Source organism: Aphidius gifuensis, linkage group LG2, assembly GCF_014905175.1.
Source record: "Aphidius gifuensis isolate YNYX2018 linkage group LG2, ASM1490517v1, whole genome shotgun sequence".
Taxonomy (NCBI): Eukaryota; Metazoa; Arthropoda; class Insecta; order Hymenoptera; family Braconidae; genus Aphidius; species Aphidius gifuensis.
This window is the reverse complement of record NC_057789.1, coordinates 13,560,603-13,584,907: the sequence shown is the minus strand read 5'-3', so window position 1 is coordinate 13,584,907 and position 24,305 is coordinate 13,560,603. Positions and strand designations below refer to the sequence as shown.

Below are 24,305 nucleotides of genomic sequence, written 5' to 3'. Positions count from 1 at the left end.
CACAAGCTTGTGCCAAGCTTGGATTCGAAGCTTGACACAAGCAAATACATGGTTATCATTCCAGGCTCTTACCAAGCTTGACACACGCTTGTCCTAATCGTCGATTCCTACCTGGGTAGTGTAATTGTTTTTTTTTCAAAAAAAATGTCATATTGCTTAAATAGGTTATGTCTTTTAGCCACTACCCGAGTAGAAAATGAGATCCGAGCAGCCGGATCCTGATCCGAATTGGATCCAGTATGGGTAAGGTAATCCGGATCCGGGTTTCCTGGCCCTTTTCGGATCCGTTATGGGTAAGGCTAACTGGATCTGGCTTTCCTTACTCTTTCCTGATCCGAATCACATCTGGATTGCACGACTTAAACCGAAGTGTGATTTTTTTTTCAAAGTCAACATCCGAGTTCAGTCAGGTTTGGCTAAAGAAAGCCGGATCTGGGTTCCCTGACTTTTTTCGGATCTGAATCGGATCTGGCTTTCTTTTCTCTGTCCTGATCTGAATCGGATCCGGGACGCCGGACTTTAATCGGAGTTTAATTTTTTTTTCAAAGTTATCTCCGGGTTCAGTCAGATTTGACTAAGGTAAGGTGAATCCGGTTTCTTTTACTTTTTCCTGATCCAAATCGAATCCGGTATTGCTAAGGTAAACTTAATCCAGTTTTCGTTACTCTATCCTGATCCAAATCGGATCCGGAATGCCGGACTTTAATTGAAGTTTGATTTTTTTTCAAAGTTAACCTCCGGATTCGGTAAGGCTTGGCTAAGGTAAGCCGGATCCGGTTTCTCTGATTTAAAAGGGATCCAACTTAGAAGGATTTGAAAAAAAAAAAAAAATTAATTTCAGAATGTCATTTCATTTTTTGATAATATTAAATACATTGTTATCTATATATAATATTAATCATATCAAGTTTTTCTATTGTAATTTTTAAATAACTTTCTACGGTTGTCAATGGCTTTTGATTTCAATGATTCCATGTACGCCGCCGTGGTCGATAGGATAGTGTCGCCGACTTTAAACGGACAAGACCCGAGATCGATCCCCGTAAGTTCCGGAATTTTAGTTTAGTTCAGGTTGAATTTTCTAAGATAGAAATATTGTAAATAATGATTATTAAAAAAAATAGTTGAAAAAAGCATATATTTTTTTTATTTAAATCAAAATTTGGATTCGGTTTAAGTATATATTCGGATCCGGTTTGAATATGAATTTGGATCCGGCTGAAGCATAAATTCGGATACAGTTTAAGTATATATTCAGATCCGGTTTAAATATAAATTCGGATTCAGTTTAAGTATGAATTCGGATCTATGCTGGATATGCATTTTGCAATCCGATTTTGCTAAGGGGTCCTTATTATAATCGGATCCGGACCTCTACCAGCGTGACATTCGGATCTGAATAGATTCGGACCTTATATCAGGTAAACCTGATTCGAATCGGACCAAAATTTCCACTCGGGTACATTACGAAATATTATTATAAACATATGTTACACCCACACATGGCATAGCAGAGCTTTCGGAGAACTTTCAATTACGCATAATACAATGTTCCTGTTTTCATTATCATAAAAGATATAGCATTTCGAATCAATTTTTTTTTAATTTTGAAAAATTAGGCAATGAATAACTCAACGAAGAATTGAAATAAAGACTTCCTATTGGGCTCATATTTTGCGTCGCAAAAAACTTTATCGCCCGCATTGTAGGTTTTTTCCCCTATCTTCAATAGTTTTTGAAGAAAAAAAAAAAAAAACGTTGAAATAGAAAAAAAAAAATCAGATATTTGATTTTTTTTCTCAAAAACTAATGAAGGCCAAAAAAAAACCCACATTTTCTACAACAGAGCTTTTTAAGAACTTTTAATTCAGCCTGATATAATGTTTCTATCCTCATTATCCTGGAAGTTATAGCATTTTCAATCAATTTTTCAACAATTCAGAAAAATTGGGTAATGAATAACTCAACGTAGAATTAAAATAGAGAATTCGATTCCACGACAAAAAGAGTTTTCAAAAAAAAAGTTGACGAAAAAAATCACGATAAAAGAAATCACTACAAAAATAATCGCGACAACAAAAATTTGAAAAAAAAAAAAATTTAGCGACTAAGTCAAAGATGTGGCTGGTAAAATAAGGTAGATAGTGATTGTTTGCCTACAATTACAGCTAAGTAAAAAATCTAGCTAAGAACAATAATGTAGATATTGATTGTTTGGCTACAATCACAACTAAGTAGAAAATCTAGCTTCATAAAAAATCCAGCTAGGTAAAATGATGTAGACATTGATTGTTTGGCTATTATTAAGGCTAAGTAAAATATCTACCAGCTGAGTAAAAAATCTAACGGCTATATAAATAAGAAAAATAATTTATATGAAATATTAAATTTATTAAGTAGAAAAAAAAAAATTTATTATAACGTAATTTTTTTTTTTTTTCAATTTTTTCTGTCATGATTTTTTTTGTCGAGATTTTTTTATTATGATTTTTTTTGTCGGAATTTTTTTTGTCGTGATTTTTTTTGTCGAGTTTGTTTTGGAAATTTTTTTTGACATGTAACCGAGAATTCGTAACGGGATGTTATTTTTCGTCGCAAAAAACTCTATCGCCTCATAGTCGGTTTTTTTTGCTATCTCCAATATTTTTTGAGAAAAAAAAACAATAAACATGGAAATTTTTTTATTGATAATGTTATTATTAATAAACCGTAAAATTGTTTAAAAAACCATAATTTCATTATATCTGAGAAATTAAGACACCCATGGCCCTAGCCGGAGTATTGAAAATTTTTAATTTTCAACGGGTAACGCGGGCCACACGCTACAACAAACGTTACCAGATCTTTTTTACGGAGGCTAGGAGCCGAAAGGCCCAACCGCAGTATTGGATTTATCCCCCCAAAAAAAAAAAATGTGTATATCTTCTAAACTAATCATGGTAGAGACTTCGGATTTGGCTTAGAAGAAGCGGCTCTGGAAATTCTATCGCCCCTTATAAAAAAAAGCATTATCAATTCGGCCATTTTTTTTTTTTTCTCCAAAAAATGAAAAAAAAAAAAAAAATTGTGGTTTTTTTTTTTTTTTTTTTTACGAAAAATACTATTTGTACGGAAAGAATTTATTTGAAAAAGTTATAGAATTTCGAAAAACAATTATTTTAAACCTAATGTAAAACCTCTGCGACTATTCTATTTTAAGTTATAGCTTGTGCCGTTTTCATTTTTTAGGCAAACAATAACTCGTGATGAAAAGGTGTTAGAGACTTCATATTAAGCTCAAAACATGCGTACTCAAAAAATCTATCGCCTCTCCGAGAAAATTTCGATCTATGAATCACATAATTTATAAAAAATTAAAAAAAAGTGACCGAACACATAATGCACTTTCCTATGAGGGGCGATGGAGTTACAGAAGATGCGTTGTTTAAGCCTAATACGAAGTCTCTTTTACAATTTTATTAAAAGTTATTGCTTGCCTAGTTTTCTAGTAATTTTTGGAAAACGCTCTAACTTTTGACAAAATGGTCATAGATACTTTGTATAGGATTTTAAAAGCATGTGTGTTAATTAAAATCCTACAACTTTTACTTAAAACTTTTTTCAAAAAAAATTATAGTTTTCATAAAATAATAAAAAATAGAATTTTTGAAATATTTTTGTTTCTTTTTTTTTCAAAAATAAAAAAAAATTGACTATTGGAATCAGGATAAACCCCCTGAGGGGCGATAGAGTTTTGAAAACCACGTTATTTAAGCCTAATTTGAAGTCATCAAGTTTGGATCCAGGATCATGTATCATGTATCCTGATCAGAATTTCACGGATAGATTTTTCCTTCTTTTTACTGAAAAAACACCGCGATTTTTACTATGGCCCACAGCAATCTGGAAACGTGGGGGAAAGGTATTAGAATTTGATATGGGCCATAGCAATTTTTCTCAGTGAGCATCGACTAACGGCAATTGGGACTTTTAGCCTTTTACCATAGTAATATTTTAAATAGCCATATGAAAAATGTACAAAGCCATTACTAAATACTGGAAATTGACGATGCAAATTCTTAAGAAGTGAATATTAATATTTGATGAGACAAACCGTAAATTTATAAATTTTTTTACCCCGCACCGCCCCCTCCCGCTCGTGAGGGGCAGGAGGCGGTGAGGGGGAAATACATGGTAATTATAATGGAATAAAAATTAAATGAATTCACAGATAACGTTTAGACAATAATTTATTATAGAATAATTTATAATAATAATATCAATAATAAAATTTTTACATCCAACTCTTTGGTATAAAAGAAAAACCTTGAGATTATTAACTTTTCATCTATCATATTACGGTACTCTATAAGAATATTATTTATATTTTTTTTTTAATAAAATTAAAATTTCATTTGTATATTAAAGTAAACTTATTTTTAAAATCCCTTGATAACTTCAATGAAAGTTACTTGCTGACTTTGAATAATTAAACACATTACACATTTCACCGTTAAAATTTATTTCACGTCTGTGCACGTCTGATAGAAAGAATCGATTATCGACAAAAGCAGACGAAGCTAAAAATCATCTGGAATTTCCAATGCGCAGAATAATTGTCGCGCAGTAATTTAATTTTTTTTACTATGGCTTATTTGAATTTTCACTGAACACATATTAACATAGACTTTTGAATACTGCAGTCGGTAACAACGAGAGAAGTTAGATGAAGAAATACGAATTTTTTCAACATAACTATTGTAAAATCTACAATATGCACAGCAAGTTTGATGCTGTGCTCAAGCAAAAATTGAAAACCTATATAAATTACGATGGTACATTGTAGTATTAGAAAAGAAGCATAATAATTTTTTGAACTCAAATTTGTAAAGATTCCATGTTACGTTGCAGTTTTTATTTTATACAAAGTAAAAAATCGAAATTTCAAACATTGCTATGGTCCATTGCAATTTTTTAATCAAAACATTGTTTTTTTTCGTAATATTTAATGTAAAAAATGTATTAGTTGGCCGATGTTTCTTGAATACTGTGGGACCATAGTAAAATTTCATGTAAATTTTTATCCGTGTGGATCTAGAGTCTTGATCCATCGTGAATCAAGTATGCTGACCAGGGATGGATCCAAAATCAAGCTACAGACAAATATATGTGTTCAGCCCTTATCCCTGCATGTCAAAATCGTTAACTTTGACATCAATTATCTAACAAAAAAGTAGACACGAAAATTCTGAAAAAAATCTACAGAATAGATCATTATTTTGGCTTTTATATGAAACCAAAAAATTAAAAATCTTACAGTTGGAAATTTTATTTACTGCCAACTCAACGTTAATAGAAATAAAAATTTTTTTTTTCAAAATTCCTAATAACTTAGTAATAACGCGGGTCCAATTCAAGTGGAAAACTTCAAATAATAAACCACATCCAATTCAAGTAGGAGACCAGATCGGATCCCAGTAGCTGACCAGATCTGATTCAGATTCATACTGCACTTACATTTCGACATCGGAAATAGGATTCTTTACTCGATCTAAATCGTAGTCAGACCGGTACTTCTACTCGGGAAGTTGAATAAACATGACTAGCTTTTATGAAATGTGGTAAGTAAAACGAAAGGTGGTCTACGTAATCATATAAAGACTTTATTTTGTTTTAGGCTAATATTTATAATTTACTTTAGGCTAACACCTACGAAAACAATAATGTCATATGAGAATACAACTCATTTATGTATCATATTACACAAATATCGTACGTTCAAAATATTTTAGAATTAATTTTCACGGTACATAGCTTGAATGAAATATGTTTTGAAAGTACAATACCCAACCTCATTAAATCAATAATTAAATAAGATAATGCATCAACAAATGATAGATATAAATTCCGTTCGTCAACTCTTGCAATCGTTTAATAATTAGAATTCATAACACGAACATGCTTGCCACACAATTTTGAATTTCAACGAAAATGGTTCCTCATAACTTTTATAGCCTGAGTAAGAAATAATTCAGATCTTATCAAGCTTACTTGATGAGTGATAAAAAATTAATTCCGGATCAAGGTTGCTAATATGAACTAGATTAAGTATGTAACGTTTTTCAGTTTGGTGTTCAGTTGTCCAGTTTTTCAGTCTCCCAGTGCAGTTTTTTAGTTTTTCAGTTTGAAAATGTGAGAATAATAATTTCAACGAAATTTAAATGGTTCTTGAATACAAAAAACAGTTAAAAAAAAAATCATAGTAATATTATTCAGCGTCAAATCATTTCTTTTTTATTTTTTTCAAGTAAGACGACTCTTCAGAATCTAATTTTTAAATAATTTTTACAGAAAAAAAAAGGATTCTTCATGAAGTTGTAGCTTCTGATAATCCTACTATCAGGACAGACTATCATACTGATGCAGGAATTGGGACATCACACAATGAAAAATTCGAACTCAAGAAACTGATTAAAAGAACAGAAAAAGTTTCTAATGAAAAAATCAATTTAAACGAAGGGTCGATTGATTGTCAAACTGTACCATGGAGAAAAAATAGAGCAGTAGATTTTAGTTGTCCGATGATTCTTGCAACTTGTGGAAAAGCGAAAGAAGATGCTGTCAAATACACTTTAAAGAAATTTCAGCAAGGCAAAAATAAAAACACTTCTAAAAAGACGTCATGGACTGAAAATATTGTGTTGAAGACGGTTCCTCAAACAAGAAAAGAAAGAATTCACGAAAAATTTCAAGTTGTTATGCCACTGTCAACAACAATTCAGGAAATTATATCAGAGAACGTAACTCCTGTACAACAGACGATTTCAGACGTTGTTCAAGATAAAAAACAAATATCTTCCAGCTTCTCAAAAATTAAATATAACTTGACGTCTAATTCAGAAATAATACCAAGCCACGTCAATCAAATAACCAACGTCAGTTGTGAAAAATCTGAAACACCATATGTTGGTGTTGAATCAAGTTTTGCTGATTTCACGAAATCTCAACAGGTAACACCTCAATCGAAAAAAGATCTGAATGTAATAGAGAAGAACGAGCATACACCATGCAGCGAAGAAAAAATAAGCCGAAAAAAATCGAAAAAAATTAAGCCTAAGTTTCTCGAAGAGCCGATTGAACATATCAAATTAAATCCAGTAACTATTAATAAAAATTCCTCCAGAACAATAAGCCCAGAAACAAGCAAAATAGAAAATATGTTTATAAAACAAAAAAAAGACCGATCAGTTGAACATTCTGTTGAAAAAATATCATCAGTTTCCGATAACATACCGAAGTCAAAAGATAAAAAACTAAGATCGATGGAAACCAACTTTTATCTACCAATTGATAAGCATAGAGATTCTGATGGAAGTTCAGTATCCAAGATCGAAAAGCTACAATCTACAAAACAAGAAGAAATGAATGCTCGTGTTGTTATGAAAGAAAAAAAAATATCATCTGCATTAAAAGCACCAGTTGAAGAAGAAAGATCTAAAGATAATGTTTTCGGAGAAAGCAGTGAGTTAAAGTCTAAAATAAAATTTCCAGAACCTGCACAGCAGCAATCGTCAACACCATCAAATATTTCTTTCGAGAAACCAATCCCTGACACACTCGAGGTAAAAAGTGAGGACACAGAAAATGAAACGAAAAAATATTGCAACTGGATAGTGAAAAGCGAGAAAAATAATAATATTAGATCGATGAAACATCAATTAGAAATAAAACCAAACGGAGAAAAACGTGAAACACTTACGGAATTTCCTGAACTTTCGAATAATGATCAAAAATTTAAGAATCAGAAGTCAACTACCGAAGATAACGTGATGGAAAATATAAAATTGGATATACAACCGAAAATTGCTGACAATACTGCAGATATGACAATGGCTGAATATAACGAGCCATCGAAAAAAATATATAAGCAATCCATAAAAATAAAAAGTCACGCAGCAGATAATTTGAAGGAACTAAAAAATAGAAAACAAGGAATTTCGGGACAAGAATCAAGCGCAAATAAAGTTGAAAATGGAAAACAAAAATCGATCATTAGTGAAAAAAAAGAACAAATCTTGGAGCCGGTAGAACTTGACGATAATACTGAAGTGATGAAAATTCAAGATATAGTCCCAGTAAAAAATATATTAGAAGAAAAAATGTTAAAACGAGACAAACCTACGACAGAAGTCGAAAAAGTTTCAGTAGATATAATGGAAGGAATCGAAAACGAAGAGGAACATTTATACGAGAAATCGAAAAAAAGAATCATCAAAAAAAAAGAACCAGAGGAAAAGTCGATTCAAAATATTGAACTTACGAAGAATACACGACAGAAATCAACGAAAAAACGACCAAACGAAAAAAGTATTGAGCAGAATGAATATCAAAATGAATCTTCAATACATTTAGTGCATTTAACAAAGTTAGAGTCAAAATCGCAATGTAAAACAGAGATGATTCAGGTATTGACCGATACTAACAACCCTGAACAAATGAGAGAAATAGAAAAAAAAATGGCTCAATCCGAAGTTGTAAATGATTCTCTTATTACCAAACAGCCTAGTATTCTGCGTCCTGCAAAAACCACAGAAAATAATACTTCCACTGATGAAATCGGTATTATTCACTCACTGAAAGAAGAGTTATCATTTTTAGAAAAACACGGTACTTTAATTGATGAATCCTTGAAAGAAAACGAAGAAAAAATAGACGATTTTGGACCTAATAAATTGACATTAGCTAACGCTGGAGATAACTTGGAAGAACTTCATTTGGAACACGTTCATAATATTCAAAAAGGTAAGATTTAAATAATTTTACCGTAGAAAATCGTCCAAGTGAAAATTTAGTTAAGGTCCTGATCAGAACCGGATCAGGGAACCTGATTTCAAATCAGAACCAGATCAGGAATCCTGTTCAGAAATGAATCAGAATGTAACGCTCTTTTTTAGGATTCTAATCAGAATCAGGTCAGGAAACCTGGCCAGATTGTAAGGCTAGAGCCAGGATACCTGATCGGTAATGGGTCAAGATGCCTGAATAGAATGTAACCAGGCATCCTGTTCAGGAATGGATCAGAATGTAACGCTTTTTTTTTAAAATCTGATCAGAATCGGGTCAGGAAACCTGGCCAGATTGCAAGGTTGAAGCCAGGATAGCTGATCAGGAATGGAACAGGATTCCTGATCTGAAACGGTTCAAGTAAATTTAAAAAAAAATTTGTTTTTTTCTATTTGTTGTTTCGTAAATCGGTTAACTAATTTACTATAACAACGATAATGATGAAACAGATTGAACGATAAGATTTTATATACCTAACATAACTTAAATTAACTACCACCGGCGGGACGCGATCTCGGAACGTTCAGCTTACAACTACGGACCCGCTCGACCATACCATCTATCGATGATGTGTTGTGATTTTTTGCTTTCATAAATTACATCAGCTAAAAAAAAACTTAAATTAGAATTTGTGACGTGAATTTAACGAAAAAATAAAATATAACAATTTGTTAAATTGTCCGTTGTCATTATGTTTTAGGATTAAAATTAAAATTAAATCCAAAAAATCAAATTATTTGACAAATTTATCCTGATAGTATTCTTGTCAGATTTGGAACATGCTTCCTTATTCAGATTACGTTTAGGTTTTCTGTTTCTTTTTTGAACAGGTAAACTGAATAAAAATAATCAGATTTTTTATATCTAGTTATCCTGATAGTATTCTTGTCAGAATCTCATCAGGATTCCCTTTTCAGGATATGCTCAGGTTTCCGGCTGTGATCGCATAACCCAGCTATTTGATGGCAATTTGCGACCGTATAGCTCTTATATCAATATTACTGTTGCTATTATTATGTTTATTATATATTTATAGTATGAATGATAATAATAATTCCAATAATATCAATGGTATTAATTTTATCAATATAACATTGATATTGATAATAATATGAATAATGATCATAATATTATTAACATTATTATCATTGATATTATTCTTAATATATATTCATAGTATGAATAATAATAATAACAATAATTTTCATGATATTTTCAATGATAATAATATTAATAGTAGTTTTAATAATATAATAATTTTATAATATTATCAATATTTTTATTATCATTATTAATTGATTAATTAAAAAAAAACAACGTTCATAACTTACGAACTAATTGAAGGAAAGTCATCGTATTAGGCTTAAATGATGCGTCTTCGAAAACTCTATCGCCCGCATTGTGGGTTTTTTCCTCCATCTTCAATAGTTTTTGAAAAAAAAAAAAAACTTTAAAATAGAAAAAAAAAAAAAATCGGATATTTAATTTTTTTCTCAAAAACTATTTGAAGCCGGAAAAAAATCCAAATATTCGAGAACAGAACTTTCGAGAACTTTCAATCAAGTCTAATATAATGTTTTTATCTTCATTATCCTGAAAGTTACAGCACTTTTAAAAAAATTTCTGATCAATTTTTTAACAATTTTAAAAAATTAGGCAATGAACGTAAAATAGACATAGAGACATTGTATTAGGCTTAAATAATGCGTCTTTGAAAACTCTATCGCCCGCATTCTGGGTTTTTTACCCCATTTTCAATAGTTTTTGACTAAAAAAAAAAAAACGTTAAAATAGAAAAAAAAAAAAATCAGATATTTAAATTTTTTTCTTAAAAACTATTCAAGGCCGAAAAAAACCCACATATTCCATAACAGAGCTTTCAAAGAACTTTCAATTACGCATAATATAATGTTTCTGTTTTCATTATCCTAAAAGATATAGTTTTTCAAATCAGTTTTTTAACAATTTTGGAAAATTAGGCAATGATCAACTCAACGAAGAATTGGAATATCGACTTCGTATTAGGCTCATATTTTGCGTCTTGAAAAACTCTATCGCCCACATTGTAAGTTTTTTCCCATCTTTAATAGTTTTTAAAGAAAAAAAAAAAAATTTTTAAATAAAAAAATAACAATCAAATATTTGATTTTTTTCTCAGAAACTATTCAAGGCCAAAAAAATAGCCACATATCTCATAACGAATTTTCGTGAGGACCTTCATCTAAGCCTAGTTCGATATCTCATCCTGTATTATCCCAAAAGTTCTAACGGTTTTAAACAAATATAAAAAAATTAGATATTAAATAACCTGACGAAGAATTGGAATAGAGACTTCCTATTGGGCTCATATTTTGCGTTGCAAAAAACTTTATCGCCCGCATTGTAGGTTTTTTCCCCTATCTTCAATAGTTTTTGAAGAAAAAAAAAAAAAAACGTTAAAATAGAAAAAAAAAAATCAGATATTTGATTTTTTTTCTCAAAAACTATTGAAGGCCAAAAAAAAACCCACATTTTCTACAACAGAGCTTTTTAAGAACTTTTAATTCAGCCTGATATAATGTTTCTATCCTCATTATCCTGGAAGTTATAGCATTTTCAATCAATTTTTCAACAATTCAGAAAAATTGGGTAATGAATAACTCAACGTAGAATTAAAATAGAGAATTCGATTCCACGACAAAAAGAGTTTTCAAAAAAAAAGTTGACGAAAAAAATCACGATAAAAGAAATCACTACAAAAATAATCGCGACAACAAAAATTTGAAAAAAAAAAAAATTTAGCGACTAAGTCAAAGATGTGGCTGGTAAAATAAGGTAGATAGTGATTGTTTGCCTACAATTACAGCTGAGTGAAAAATCTAGCTAAGAACAATAATGTAGATATTGATTGTTTGGCTACAATCACAGCTAAGTAGAAAATCTAGCTTCATAAAAAATCTAGCTAGGTAAAATGATGTAGACATTGATTGTTTGGCTATTATTAAGGCTAAGTAAAATATCTACCAGCTGAGTAAAAAATCTAACGGCTATATAAATAAGAAAAATAATTTATATGAAATATTAAATTTATTAAGTAGAAAAAAAAAAATTTATTATAACGTAATTTTTTTTTTTTTAATTTTTTCTGTCATGATTTTTTTCGTCGAGATTTTTTTATTGTGATTTTTTTTGTCGGAATTTTTTTTGTCGCGATTTTTTTTGTCGAGTTTGTTTTGGAATTTTTTTTTGACATGTAACCGAGAATTCGTAACGGGATCTTATTTTTCGTCGCAAAAAACTCTATCGCCTTTGACAAAAAAAATCTAGCAACTAAGTCAAAGATTTGGCTGGTAAAATAAAGTAGATAGTGATTGTTTGGCTACAATTACAGCTGAGTAAAAAATCTAGCTAAGAAAAATAATGTAGATATTGATTGTTTAACTACAATTGTTTTGCCTGTATCAATGATTTCTAAAATGCTTATTTAAAAAATATTTCAAAAAAAGTTAAAATTGTCAGGGTTTCTCAGTTTTTCTCCACGTTTCAGACAAATCTAAGTAAATTTGGCCAAAAAAAAATGTAGATAAGAAGGTAAAGGTCAAAAAGGTTTTATGGTTAGAAATTTGATAATATTTATACGTAGATCATTAAAAGATAAAAATGTGAATGAAATGATTTTTTTCGTACATATACATATATATATTCATTATAATATTTACTTATCAGAAAAAATAACAATTATTAGTTACTTATTTTAATTGAAGCATAAATCTGTCAAATACCAAAATAACAAATCTTCATTTCGAAATATATCAATAAAGTAATTTTTTGATTTCCCTAACGACAAAAAAAAATTTTGTGTAAGAGTGACTGAGAAAGGAAATTTGTTTATTTATTTCATTAACAACAGACAAAGAAAAAATGACAAATGACATGAGGGTGACAGAAAAAACAAAATAACCAATCAAATATTCTGAAGATTGATGACAACAATCCTTTTTATACAAGGATGTTATTATTAATAAACCGTAAAATTATTTCAAAAACCATCATTTCATTATATCTGAGAAATTAAGACACACATGGCCCTAGCCGGAGTATTGAAAATTTTTAATTTTCAACGGGTAACGCGGGCCACACGCCCCAACAAACGTTACCAGATCTTTTTTTTTTTAATTTTTTAATGCTTTTTGTAAGAAAGTTGAAAAAAACAAATAAAATTAAACAGCAAATAATCACATTAGTATGAAAATAAATTTTTTTTATTTTTCAACATAGAAAAAATAACAATCATTACTAATAATAAATTATGTATTATTTATGACAACATGTTTCGTTAGAATTCAAAAAATTTGTACGATTCCGAATATTCTTTCCAAAATTCAATGTTTTGCAAAATTACAAAATAAAAACCGTTGGAAAATTATAAGAAAGTTTTGTAATTTTTTTAAAAAAAATGTTGTATTTATCATTTAAAAGACCGGTTTTGTATTTCTACGGCAATTGCCGAGTTCGTTCCGACTTCCCCGAAATTCTCGGATTAATTTTAGAGGGCGGGGCCCGTTCGTCCGAGTTCGTTCCCGAACAAAAATCCGAGTCCGTTCCAATCGTTTCCCCTACCGTGTACCCTCCACTTTGCCACAATTTAGTTTTTTTTGGTATTACTTAGGTATTATCTTTTCCTTAGCTAAATTTTTTACTCAGCTAGATTTTTTGCTCAGCTTGGTTTTTCTACTTAGCTTTAATTATAGGCAAATACACAATACCTACATAATTTTACTAGCTTAATTTCTCCAATCTCCTTCAGCTACATCTTATCCTTAGCTAGATTTTTTCCTCAGCTAGATTTTTTCCTCAGCTAGACTTTTCACTCAGCTAGATTCTTCACTTATCTTTAATTATAGGCACATAATTTCACCAGCTCAATTTTTCCTTCAGCTACATCTTTTTCTTAGCTCGATTTTTTTCTTAGCTAGATTCTTTACTTAGCTACATCTTTTCCTTAGCTAGATTTTTTAGATTTATGATTTTAGTAATTTTTAATGATTTTTTTAAATATAACTGATCGAGAAAAAAATTTTGTAAGTGGGTGAAAGGTATTTAAAAAACGCTTTTTTCAGGTCTAACATAACATTGCTATGATGATGTTATCAAGAGATATCGTGTAATATCGTGTAGAAAGCGTATATTGAAAAAACTATAAATTCGATAACTCTCGATAGGATCATCGTAGAGACTTCACCTTAAGCTTTAAAAAAGGATTTTAAAAATCAAGAAATTTTTTTTTTTATTTCTTTTCAAAAACAATTTTGCCGAGAAGAATGATTTTCCGACGCAGCTCTGGAGTTTCTGAAAACGCTTTCTTTAAGTCGAAATTGAAGTTTCTACGATGATCCTATCAAGAGTTATCGAATTTGTAGTTTTTTCTATATACTTTTTTTACACGATATCCTTCGATAGCTTAATCGTATCAAGATCACGTTCACCCCAAAAAAAGCATCTTATAATAATACATATTACTTACTTACAAAATTACTCATCAAGAGTTACTTTTCATGAGCTATCGATGTGGTCGTTTTGAGAATTCCCTAAAATTGCCTTAAAACTGTCATCAATGCATCCATTCCTGCGCATAATTATTTTCTATGATCCTATTTTCATACAACTGAATCTCTAAAAGAAGAAACATATCATGATCTATAGTCCAATTCCAATACTTTTAGCTCTATAATTTTTCGAATGATGAAAAAAATCATCTAATTTTGAGTTTTTCTAGTTTTCTAAAAAGTTTTCTAAAAAAAAAAATCTATGGAGAAATATTTTTTATCATGTGCGATAGTGATCTCAGACGCATCTTTTAATCACTAATCGAACTCTCTGGGACAATTGTTTTATTGTTATCAGTTATAACATTTCTTTTTTTCTTGGTGATGATTCCAATACTGTAGCTGAGCTTTTATGGCTCCCAGCCTCCGTAATTAACCAAAATGACGATAAGTCCAAAATGACAGGCAGAACTATTAGAGCAAAGTAGTGACCTAGGTCGATGCCTATAGCCAACTGATCGATGGATGCATCGATTAATGCATTTTGCGGTTGGAGTAGGTCAGGGTTGGTCAGGAATTCTCAATGCTGCTCAATCATAAAATTTTGTTTAATAATGTTGCAATATTGCTCTGGACTCTCAAGACATTTTAAGAAAAACGCAATCGTCTAAAATTGAAGTAATTGTTAAAAAAAAAGTATTCATCGGAAAATTTCGATTTTTTTTTTAAAAAAAAGCTTGATATCGTTTTATGGGATCAATACAAAAAAGAATTTTTTTATCTCCACGAGATCATACTTTAATAAATTCGTAAAGAATTGGAGCGGGAAGGAGTTAACTTTGTGTCGTGTATATATAGGCATGGTAGTTATTCACGTTTCCCAACTTTTTTTTTTTTTATATTTGACGCGAGACACTACCGTGATTCTTGATATTAATATTATTCTTTATATTAGTAACATTATCATTAATATTATCAATATTATTGTATTCATTATAAATCAATTAATTGTTGATATTCTTGGAATTATTACAAATTTAAAGATTAATAGATCCGTGAGAAAAAAATGGCAGAATCAATAAAGAAAATTGAGGTTCCAAAAGACTCCGATTCTTTATTCAAAAAAAAAAAAAAAATTCAAAAAACTAAACGAAATTGTACTTGATTTTCGTTTTTTTTTTTACTAGGCCATGGGGAAAAACTGTGTTTATATTTCTTTCTTTCTCACTTATACACTTGTGAGTCTATCTACATGATAAAAAAACTTGACAGACTGCGGAAGAAGTTTTACTTCACTCGCGCGTACTGGTAACACACACAATTTTCTTTTTTTTAAAAATGTTGTTGCCAAGAAGTTTATTTCTAAATGTTAGAAATAAGGTTTCTGTCTGTGCAATACATTGATCCCCTTAAGCTATTTCTCCAAAACTCTTTGTCATACGATGACTCTATTTTCGCCGTAATTATCAATAAAAGAGGAAACGTTGAATCGCATTTATTATAATTCGATCAAAAATTCGGTAGGGCATAAGTAAAGCTCAGAAATTATATAAATAAGTTCTACCCTCAAGCACATTTAGTAACTGTATGCTCTTGAATTTGAAATTTAATAAAATTATTTCAGGGCTTGAAGATAGTGAAGGTGTTGCTCCACACTTTGTTGAACCATTAATACCTATGGTCACAAATAAAAAAAAATCAGTTATCTTAGAGTGTACAGTTCTTGGAGTGCCAATGCCAGAAATCAAATGGTATCGCGAAGAGTGCGAAATGATTAATAACAAAAACACTGCAATAACATACAATCCACGAACCGGAAAAGCCAAGCTCACAATATTTTCACTTCGATCAATAGATGAAACAGTTTATCGGGTATGTGCTACTAATAACCTTGGCCAAGCTGAATGCAGGACTAATATCGTAATGGATAATGACGGATTATCACTTGAACCAGAAGTTTTGCGTGCACCAAAAATAACAAAGCCCCTTCCAGCTCTCGTAGCAGAGAAACAACAAACTATAACTCTTTTAGTAGAATTCGAAAGTCAACTCCCGTTTGAAGCGAAATGGATCTGGAATGGTAATGAAATCAATCTTTGTGGAAAGTTTTGTATGACATTATTTGAAAAAAGTGCACAACTAACAATAAACAACATAGAGAAAAAAGATTCTGGAAAATATGAGTTTCGAATCCAAAATTTAAAAGGTGAAGCACGTAGCTCTGGTACAATCACAGTCGCAGATCATATTGATGTGTCCAAAACTCTAGTAGATAAACCTAAAGCGCCACATTTTAAAGAAATAATTGAGCCACAGCTGGTATTTCTCAATGAAGTTCTTATCATAGAAGCTAACGCTGAGTCCTTTCCAACTGCATCATTCCTTTGGTTTCATAAAGAAAGTCCATTGAAACCATCTTCAGATGTTCGAATTGTAACAAAAAACAATCGTTCTGTTATTTTTATTGAAAAAGCAAAGCCAGAACACGCAGGAACATATACATGCAGAGCAGAGAATGTTGCAGGATCTGTAACTTGTACAGCAAGAGTTGATTTAATTGAAACTAATTGGAAAGAAGTTGAAGGCTTTACTCCCCCTACGTTTATTTTACCACTTTCATCAGTTCATGTAATGGATGGTCAAAGTGTAGATTTGACTTGTATTGTAAAAGGTGAACCAATTCCAAAGATTCAGTGGTATCATAATGGTAAACCAGTTCAAGAGAGAAAAGAAATAGTCTTACTTCAAGATTCAAAAGGAGTATGTAATCTTGCGATTTCAGAAGTGTTCCCGGAAGATGCCGGGCAATATGATTGTCGAGCAACTAATATTTTGGGTGAAGAAAAATGTTCTACATCACTTTTTGTTGAAGGTAGTGTTATTCAATTAGAGCTTAAGAAACTTTTATCTGCTATACTCTGATTTACCCACACGGAAAAAAAATATATAATTCATATATAAAATTATATATAATAATTATATATAACAATTATATATAAGATTGGGTGAAAACGTGTATATAATTTATATAAAATTTATATATAACGATTATATATATTTTTCATCCCCCCCCCTACCCCTCCCATGAATTGTTTTTATTCAAAAATTTTCTTAAATTTTAATTTAAAAAAATCAAAAACAAATCTTTCATCAGGATTCGAACCCAGGACCTTCTGGTTGGGAGGCAAGTACTTTACCTCGAAGCCACAAATCTTATGATAGATCTATGTAAAAATATAAATAAGAACATAACTTTTCTCAATTTTTTTACTTTCTGGTTTTAATACCGATTTGATCTTTTTTTTTATAAAAATATGAACGAAGAGATGTTAAAATCAAAATTTTATATATTTGAATAAAAGTCAGTAATAGAATTGTGATTAAAACAGCAAAGGAAAAGAATTTAGAATTGTCATATTCTTATGTATATTTTTATAGATATCTATTATAAGATTTGTGGCTTCGAGGTAAAGTACTTGTCTCCCAACCAGATGGGTCCGGGTTCGAATCCTGATGGAAGATATTTGTTTTTGATTTTTGTATATTAAAATTTAAGAAAATTTTTAGATAAAAACAATTCATGAGAAGGGGAATGTGATAAAATTTATATAAAAAATATATATAATTTTATATAAACTATTATATATAATCGTTATGTATAAATTTTATATAAACACGTTTTCGCCCAATCTTATATATAATAATTATATATAATTATTACATATAATTTTATATATAAATTATATATTTTTTTTCCGTGTGGGTTAAACTGGAAGGTAACGCTTTTTGGACAAAAAACTCTGTGATCTATTGCTCTAAAGATGATACACATTCGCGTCTTGAGCCGCCCAGCGCTGACGCAGGTACTTGCTGGAATATTTCTAAATGAAGCCGCAGAATGCTTGCCACTCGAGTCACAGAACCTAATACTCCATCTCGTGTCTTTCTAAAAAATCATTGCTGTTGGCATATTGCTATTAATAAATTATATGATATAATTTTTTTAAGGTTAGATTGTCCAGAAAGTGATATGTCAACACCAATAGCAGATTATTATTTATCAGCAAGACGCGAGATGGTATCAAGGGCTTTGCGATCGAGCCGCAAACGTTCTGTGGCTTCATTTAGAAAAATTGCAAGTGCCTGAGCTAGTACTAGGTGGCTCAAGGCGGGAATGTGCAACATCCTTAAGAGTGATAGGTTGAAGATGCAAAAATACCGGTTTTTTTTTTTTTGGTATCAATACCTAATTGGTCCCTGGTTTGTATAAATACGGTATCAGAAAAATTTATGATACCGATACGGTATCAATACCAAATGCATCTCCTTAGTTGCAAAATACGGTATCAATACTGTATTAAAATAAAAAAAATTCAAATAAATAAATATAAACGAATAAATAAGATTATATTTGCTCCAACCTCATTTCCAACAAGGAACCACAACCAAATAATTTCTATAGTCTATTTTACAAATAATTTTTTTAATAAAAAATTAATTTTTTTTTCCGGCATTACTCCGTTTTTGGCCCATTTCCTGAGAAATTACTCCGGCATGAGACTGATGACGGAGAAAATACTCCGGCATGACATCAAGAACGGAAAAATTACTCTGGCATGAGGTCAATGCTAGAGTTCAATCTCCTTCATTTATCTCATGCCGGAATAATTTTTCGGGTACTAATTTCATGTTAATGAAAGTATTCCGGCATCAATCTCATGCAGGAGTAATTTCTCTGACAATGGGCCAAAAACAGAGTAATGCCGGAGAAATATTTCCACCAGGGCCGGCACAATTTTTTGGGATTCCTCTGAAATCTCTTATCTAAAACGAACGGAAATATTATTCTTATGATTTTCCAAACCCTCGACAATAAACACAACAGCAATATTTATTTTTTTATTTTACTTTTTGTAATCTCACGTCTCAACTTTTACTTCTGTCACTATCTGTCACCAGCGTTTGTTATTTTTATTTTTTTTTAAACAAAAATAAAAGATGGCCGACCGACGCCAGCGCTGTATCGCGGTATTGATACCGGTATCAATACCGTATTTTGCAATTATAGAGGTGCGCTTCGGTATCGTAAAAACTGATATGCGACTAATTAAACAAAAAAAGTGTGATAACAGCAAAACAAAAATCCTTTATTTTCGTATACAAAACTGACTCATTTTTTCCTTTTTAATAAACGAAAGATGTGAAATATAAATTATACATTTGAAAAATTAGGCGGTTTTTTTTAAATCACAAAATTAAATTTACAAACTATTATAAGAAAATAGCCTAATTTTTTTATTCATATTTTTTTCTTTCACATCTTTTCTTTATTCAAAAGTGAAAAAATGATTCAGTTTGTATACAAAAATTAAGGATTGGTGTTTCGATGTTATATTAAATATATCTATGTTATGTGTATATATTGAAAAAAAAAAAAAAAACAAGAAATGCATTATATAATCTTTTTCTAGCCCAATAAGCGTAACTTGCTGAATTTGATTCAGGCACTATTGTCACCTTCGATTTAAGTCTAATCTTTAAAATACTGATTCGATTCAAGCTCAAATCAGGACTTAATTTCTACTTAGAGTAATGAGTATTGATCATCTTTTAGCGTACGAGTATGTACCAGACTTAGAAATCTCATCTGTTACAATGATGCCTATGAGTGAAGCACGAAGTAGTTCAGAAGATGATTTGTCGTCATTGAAGGTTGTAAGATAACCCAATTTTGCTTATTCGGATTTCTTTCAAGAGAGTAAACATGTCTTTAAAATATATTGTTTCAGGCTTTCTCGCAATCGGGTGTTGAAATGAAAGCTTGTGCTCCTGAAATAATAAAGAAACTTCCTCCATTACTTACAGTAATTGATCGTAATGCAACAAGGTGAGTCATTTAACATGGAATAAATACATGCCTTATTCATTGCTGCATTGAATAGTGCCCATATTTGAATATTTAATTTTTATTGAATATTCAGATTAGAAGTTCAAGTCAAAGGTAATCCTAGACCATCAGCTAAATGGTATAAAGATGGTTTAGAAATCAAAACATCACGTGAATTCCAAGTTGAGGAATTGAAAGATGGAACTTTTTGTTTGGTTATTGCTGAAACATATCCAGATGATACAGGTGAAATCGTATTCAAAGCGTTCAATCCGCTTGGTGTGTCTACAACTACAACATTTCTTTCAGTCAAAGGTGAAGTAGTTTTCATTTCTTTATGCATCGTAAAGAAAATAAATCATCAAAATATTAATAATTACGTTTTCTTTTTCCAATAGGAATTATAGGTCACTTTTGAAATTCCCGTATCCAATTTTTTCCATTTTATTTATTTCTCTATCCTTTACTACACTTGTAATATTGACATAACATAATACTCTTCATTATACTTTCAGACATTTTAGGCTTTTTTTTTTCATGCAATGATAAAACTTGCATGCTTATTTTTCTCACCAAATTATCTTTTAAAAAGAGTATAGTGATTATGAGAGATAAAAGAATATGGTGTAGAAGGGCTGATACTTCTATAATTTGATTTAGGTCTTGCGTCAGATTGAAATCTTTCAGGCTAAAAAAAAGAGAATTGATTTGAGTAATTCGAATCATATAGTCTGAATTCTCAGCAGTAAAAAGTTTTTCGGGCTCATCTGATAAAACGGTTGATTTCTGATTGTTCTCGATCAAGATATTGAGCTAACAAATCATGAAATTCCACTAAGAACCAATGAAGGTTGTTTTTAAATCGCATGACCGGGCGACGTTTTGGGTTCACAAGGGTACTTACAAACGCATGTTAAATAAAAAAATTATAGCGCCTCCTCATGCCTAAAATCTTTTCACTTTACTGATGCGTCATAAGTAGTGTGAGTGTTGCCGGCTTATATTTACAGACACTAATACTACTCTAGCAATAAACATTCAGGGGGAAGTTCCAAAACCGTACATTTCTTGTAAGAGAAGGATAGAAGAAGAGATGGAAGATTGAGCCAAAAGAGATAGAGAGAAGGATAGAGCTAGAAGAATAAAACCGAACGACGGTATTGGAACTTACCCCAAATTTTCAATGTAATTCAGCCGGCTGAAACCCGTAAATTTAAAAAGTAATTAGCCAATATCTTTTAAACGGTACTGAGGAAATGGATAATTTTTTTTTCATTGATTTCGTATTTGTAAAGTGTATAAATCTGTAGAAAAAAATCAAAATTTTTTAATTAAGAGTTTTAAAAGTACAAGCGCAAACGTACCTATACTCCCTATGCTTGCGTGTTAAAGTTGTCAACTTTGACACTAATTATCTGGATTTTGACGCAGAAGAAAATTACGAAAAAATTCCACCAAATAGATAATTTTTTCATTTAAATATTAAAAAAAAAAAATCGAAAATTAAATTACGGGAATTTCATTTGAAAACAACCTTAAAAGTTAGAAATGGAATACAAAAAATATTTCATAAAAATACTGATTCAATTAAGTGACTCTTTTTTTTGAAATTAGAAGCCGAATTTTTTGTAAACATTCATCAATTATTTCGAAAATTACAGAAGATGAACTGTTTTTTTTTTGTCAACTTTGGAATAGGTCCAATTGCATCCAAATATTTTAGAACTTTGATCTGTGTTTTAATGAATAATTATTGACCTGTCATTTTAATTATTGTTATTCTCAGGTATTCTTGGAACGAAAGATTACAGGAAGCCAGAATGGGTTACACAAATGGAAGAAACTCAAGAGTTGGAGAAAGGTAAATACAAAAAGTTAACCGTTGTTGCATTTAGATCATGTTCACAGAGACAAATTTTGAGTGGAAAAAGCTCAGCCAAAAACACCAGATAAATACACTATAATAAAAACCGTATTCTTTCGGTGAAACAGGTGAAGCCAAACGTACAAGCAGCGTACGAGCAGCTTGTTGAAAACGAAAAAAAGTAAAGCGAAATTTTTTCTAGCATATCCAATTCTCAACTGTTACTTCAGTCTTTTTTACTGAAAGTTTCTTTCTCTATACGAGGTTAAAAGTAGTGTTACCACAGTCGTGTTATAACTGCAGTCACACAATAGTTACGAGTGAGTCTTGAGTTATTGTCACATTTTTTCAATTGCAGCCTGGCCATAAAAGAGAGTAAGCCTTGAGTATACAATATCAATATATTGATATTAAAAAAGATGTGAAGAGATGTGAAAAAACATTATTAATCTAAAATATCGTATACAGTATAGAGTCCAACAAATGAGTAAAGTAGATGATTATTTTTCTATTTATACACTGGAAGAAATCAGCGTTTTATATAAGCTTTTCTGTTCTTCTGACAGAAAACCTTTTTATTCAGCGTTCGAACTTCCTTACTATCTATCATTTAATAAAGCCAGTTTAAATTGTTTTTCATATCCTTCAGTTGCTCATTTTCATGATAGCTTTTTCACTACACAGTAAATAAAAAAATATAAAATTTAACATTTTTTGGTCGGCAAAATCGGTCAACAATTTTTTAAATGTTAAATTTGACAATTTTTTGAGTGTTGAATTTTAACACTTAAAAAATGTTAAAAAATTAACATTTAAAAAAGTGTAGACCTATTTTGACATCCAAAAACATGTGAAAAATTTGACATTTCAAGAAATGTAAATTGTCTGGAAAAAATATGCATTGTAACATGACATTTCTGCCAGTTATCTTCTCGGACCGCTTGTTACCGTCACTTTACCTGTAAATTGTCCATGAGAAATAAACAAAGCTAAAAACCAATAAATCCAACATAATAATAATAATAATTTATATCCAAGAACATAATAAATAAAATCAGGGGTTTTCAAATCACCTTAAAACCGGAAAAAGGCCTAACACAATCTCGCGCTCAGAACACATTCATACCTGGACAATAATATAATTAAACAATGAATAAAACAACCGAAACAAGCAATCTAGAGGAAAGCCACAGGGTCGCTCAGTGTGTGGGTTTTGGTAGAAGGGCCGGATAAAGTCACAAGGAAAAATATTTAATACACAAATTAAATAATTAACAAAACACATTATTATTTCTATACTCAAAAACCCAAAACGTAATATTTATTATCCAAAACTTAAACGTAAATCCAAAAATACATAACGTAATCTCAATAATCCAAAACGTAATACAAAAAAACTTTACTCGCGACCTTGAATTTAATTTATTAATTAAATTAACAAGAGGGGAACGCGAATCTAACGTAATTAAACAAAACTAAACTAAATATTCGAAACGAAAATGTATGCCTGACATTGTCCATGATTCACACGGACAACGCCCCAAAAACTAACCTACAAAATCCACGTGTCTGCTGGGTCTCCAGCTAGACACATGAGTACCCTAATATACGTAAACCAAGAGCTGATCACGAAGCGTGTGCATCTTACCACGTCCCACAGCCAAGAGAGCGAGTTCAGCACAAGATATTTCGGAGCAGCTTGGATCTACCAAGCTGTCCCCACTTAAAGCTATCCCTCCTCTCTTTATCTTGATGAAGAGGGGGAAAATATACTAAATAATAATCATAATAATACAAATAAAATATTAAATAATAAAAATATATATATATATAATAAATGAAACGGAGTCGTTGGTTGGAGGATTCGTCTGCTTGGTGTCTTTACGTGTATAAGGCAGTGAGAATCACTACAGCATATAAATATGCTTATGTTTCAAATTATTTATTTCAATTTTTTTTATTCATAAAACTGAAAATAATCACAAAAAATATTAATAATAATATTAATATTGATAAAAAAAATTTGTTTGTAATATAATATAAAAAAAAAAATTGACACAAATAAGCAAAATCATAAATTAGCTATGACATGATGATAAAAAGTAAATAATTTTTTATTCTATTATGTTGATGAAACAAAAAAAAAAAAAAATTTGTGAGCCATCTCGACTCGCGGGTTTAATATGTGTAAACATCTTCGGCGTGT

The 24,305-nt window shown here is 30.5% G+C and overlaps 1 protein-coding gene across 1 annotated transcript in view; it reads left to right on the top strand.

Annotated features, from left to right (window-relative positions):
• The first annotated feature begins 5,577 nt into the window (after positions 1 to 5,577).
• Positions 5,578 to 24,305, top strand: part of LOC122850404 (titin-like) — a 55,538-nt gene continuing 36,810 nt past the window's right edge. The window contains exons 1-8 of the mRNA XM_044149557.1: positions 5,578 to 5,600; positions 5,681 to 5,751; positions 6,331 to 8,781; positions 15,973 to 17,220; positions 19,963 to 20,060; positions 20,138 to 20,235; positions 20,330 to 20,550; positions 22,022 to 22,096. Of these exons, the coding sequence (XP_044005492.1) occupies positions 5,578 to 5,600; positions 5,681 to 5,751; positions 6,331 to 8,781; positions 15,973 to 17,220; positions 19,963 to 20,060; positions 20,138 to 20,235; positions 20,330 to 20,550; positions 22,022 to 22,096 (4,285 nt within the window). The remainder of the gene's footprint in view (positions 5,601 to 5,680; positions 5,752 to 6,330; positions 8,782 to 15,972; positions 17,221 to 19,962; positions 20,061 to 20,137; positions 20,236 to 20,329; positions 20,551 to 22,021; positions 22,097 to 24,305) is intronic.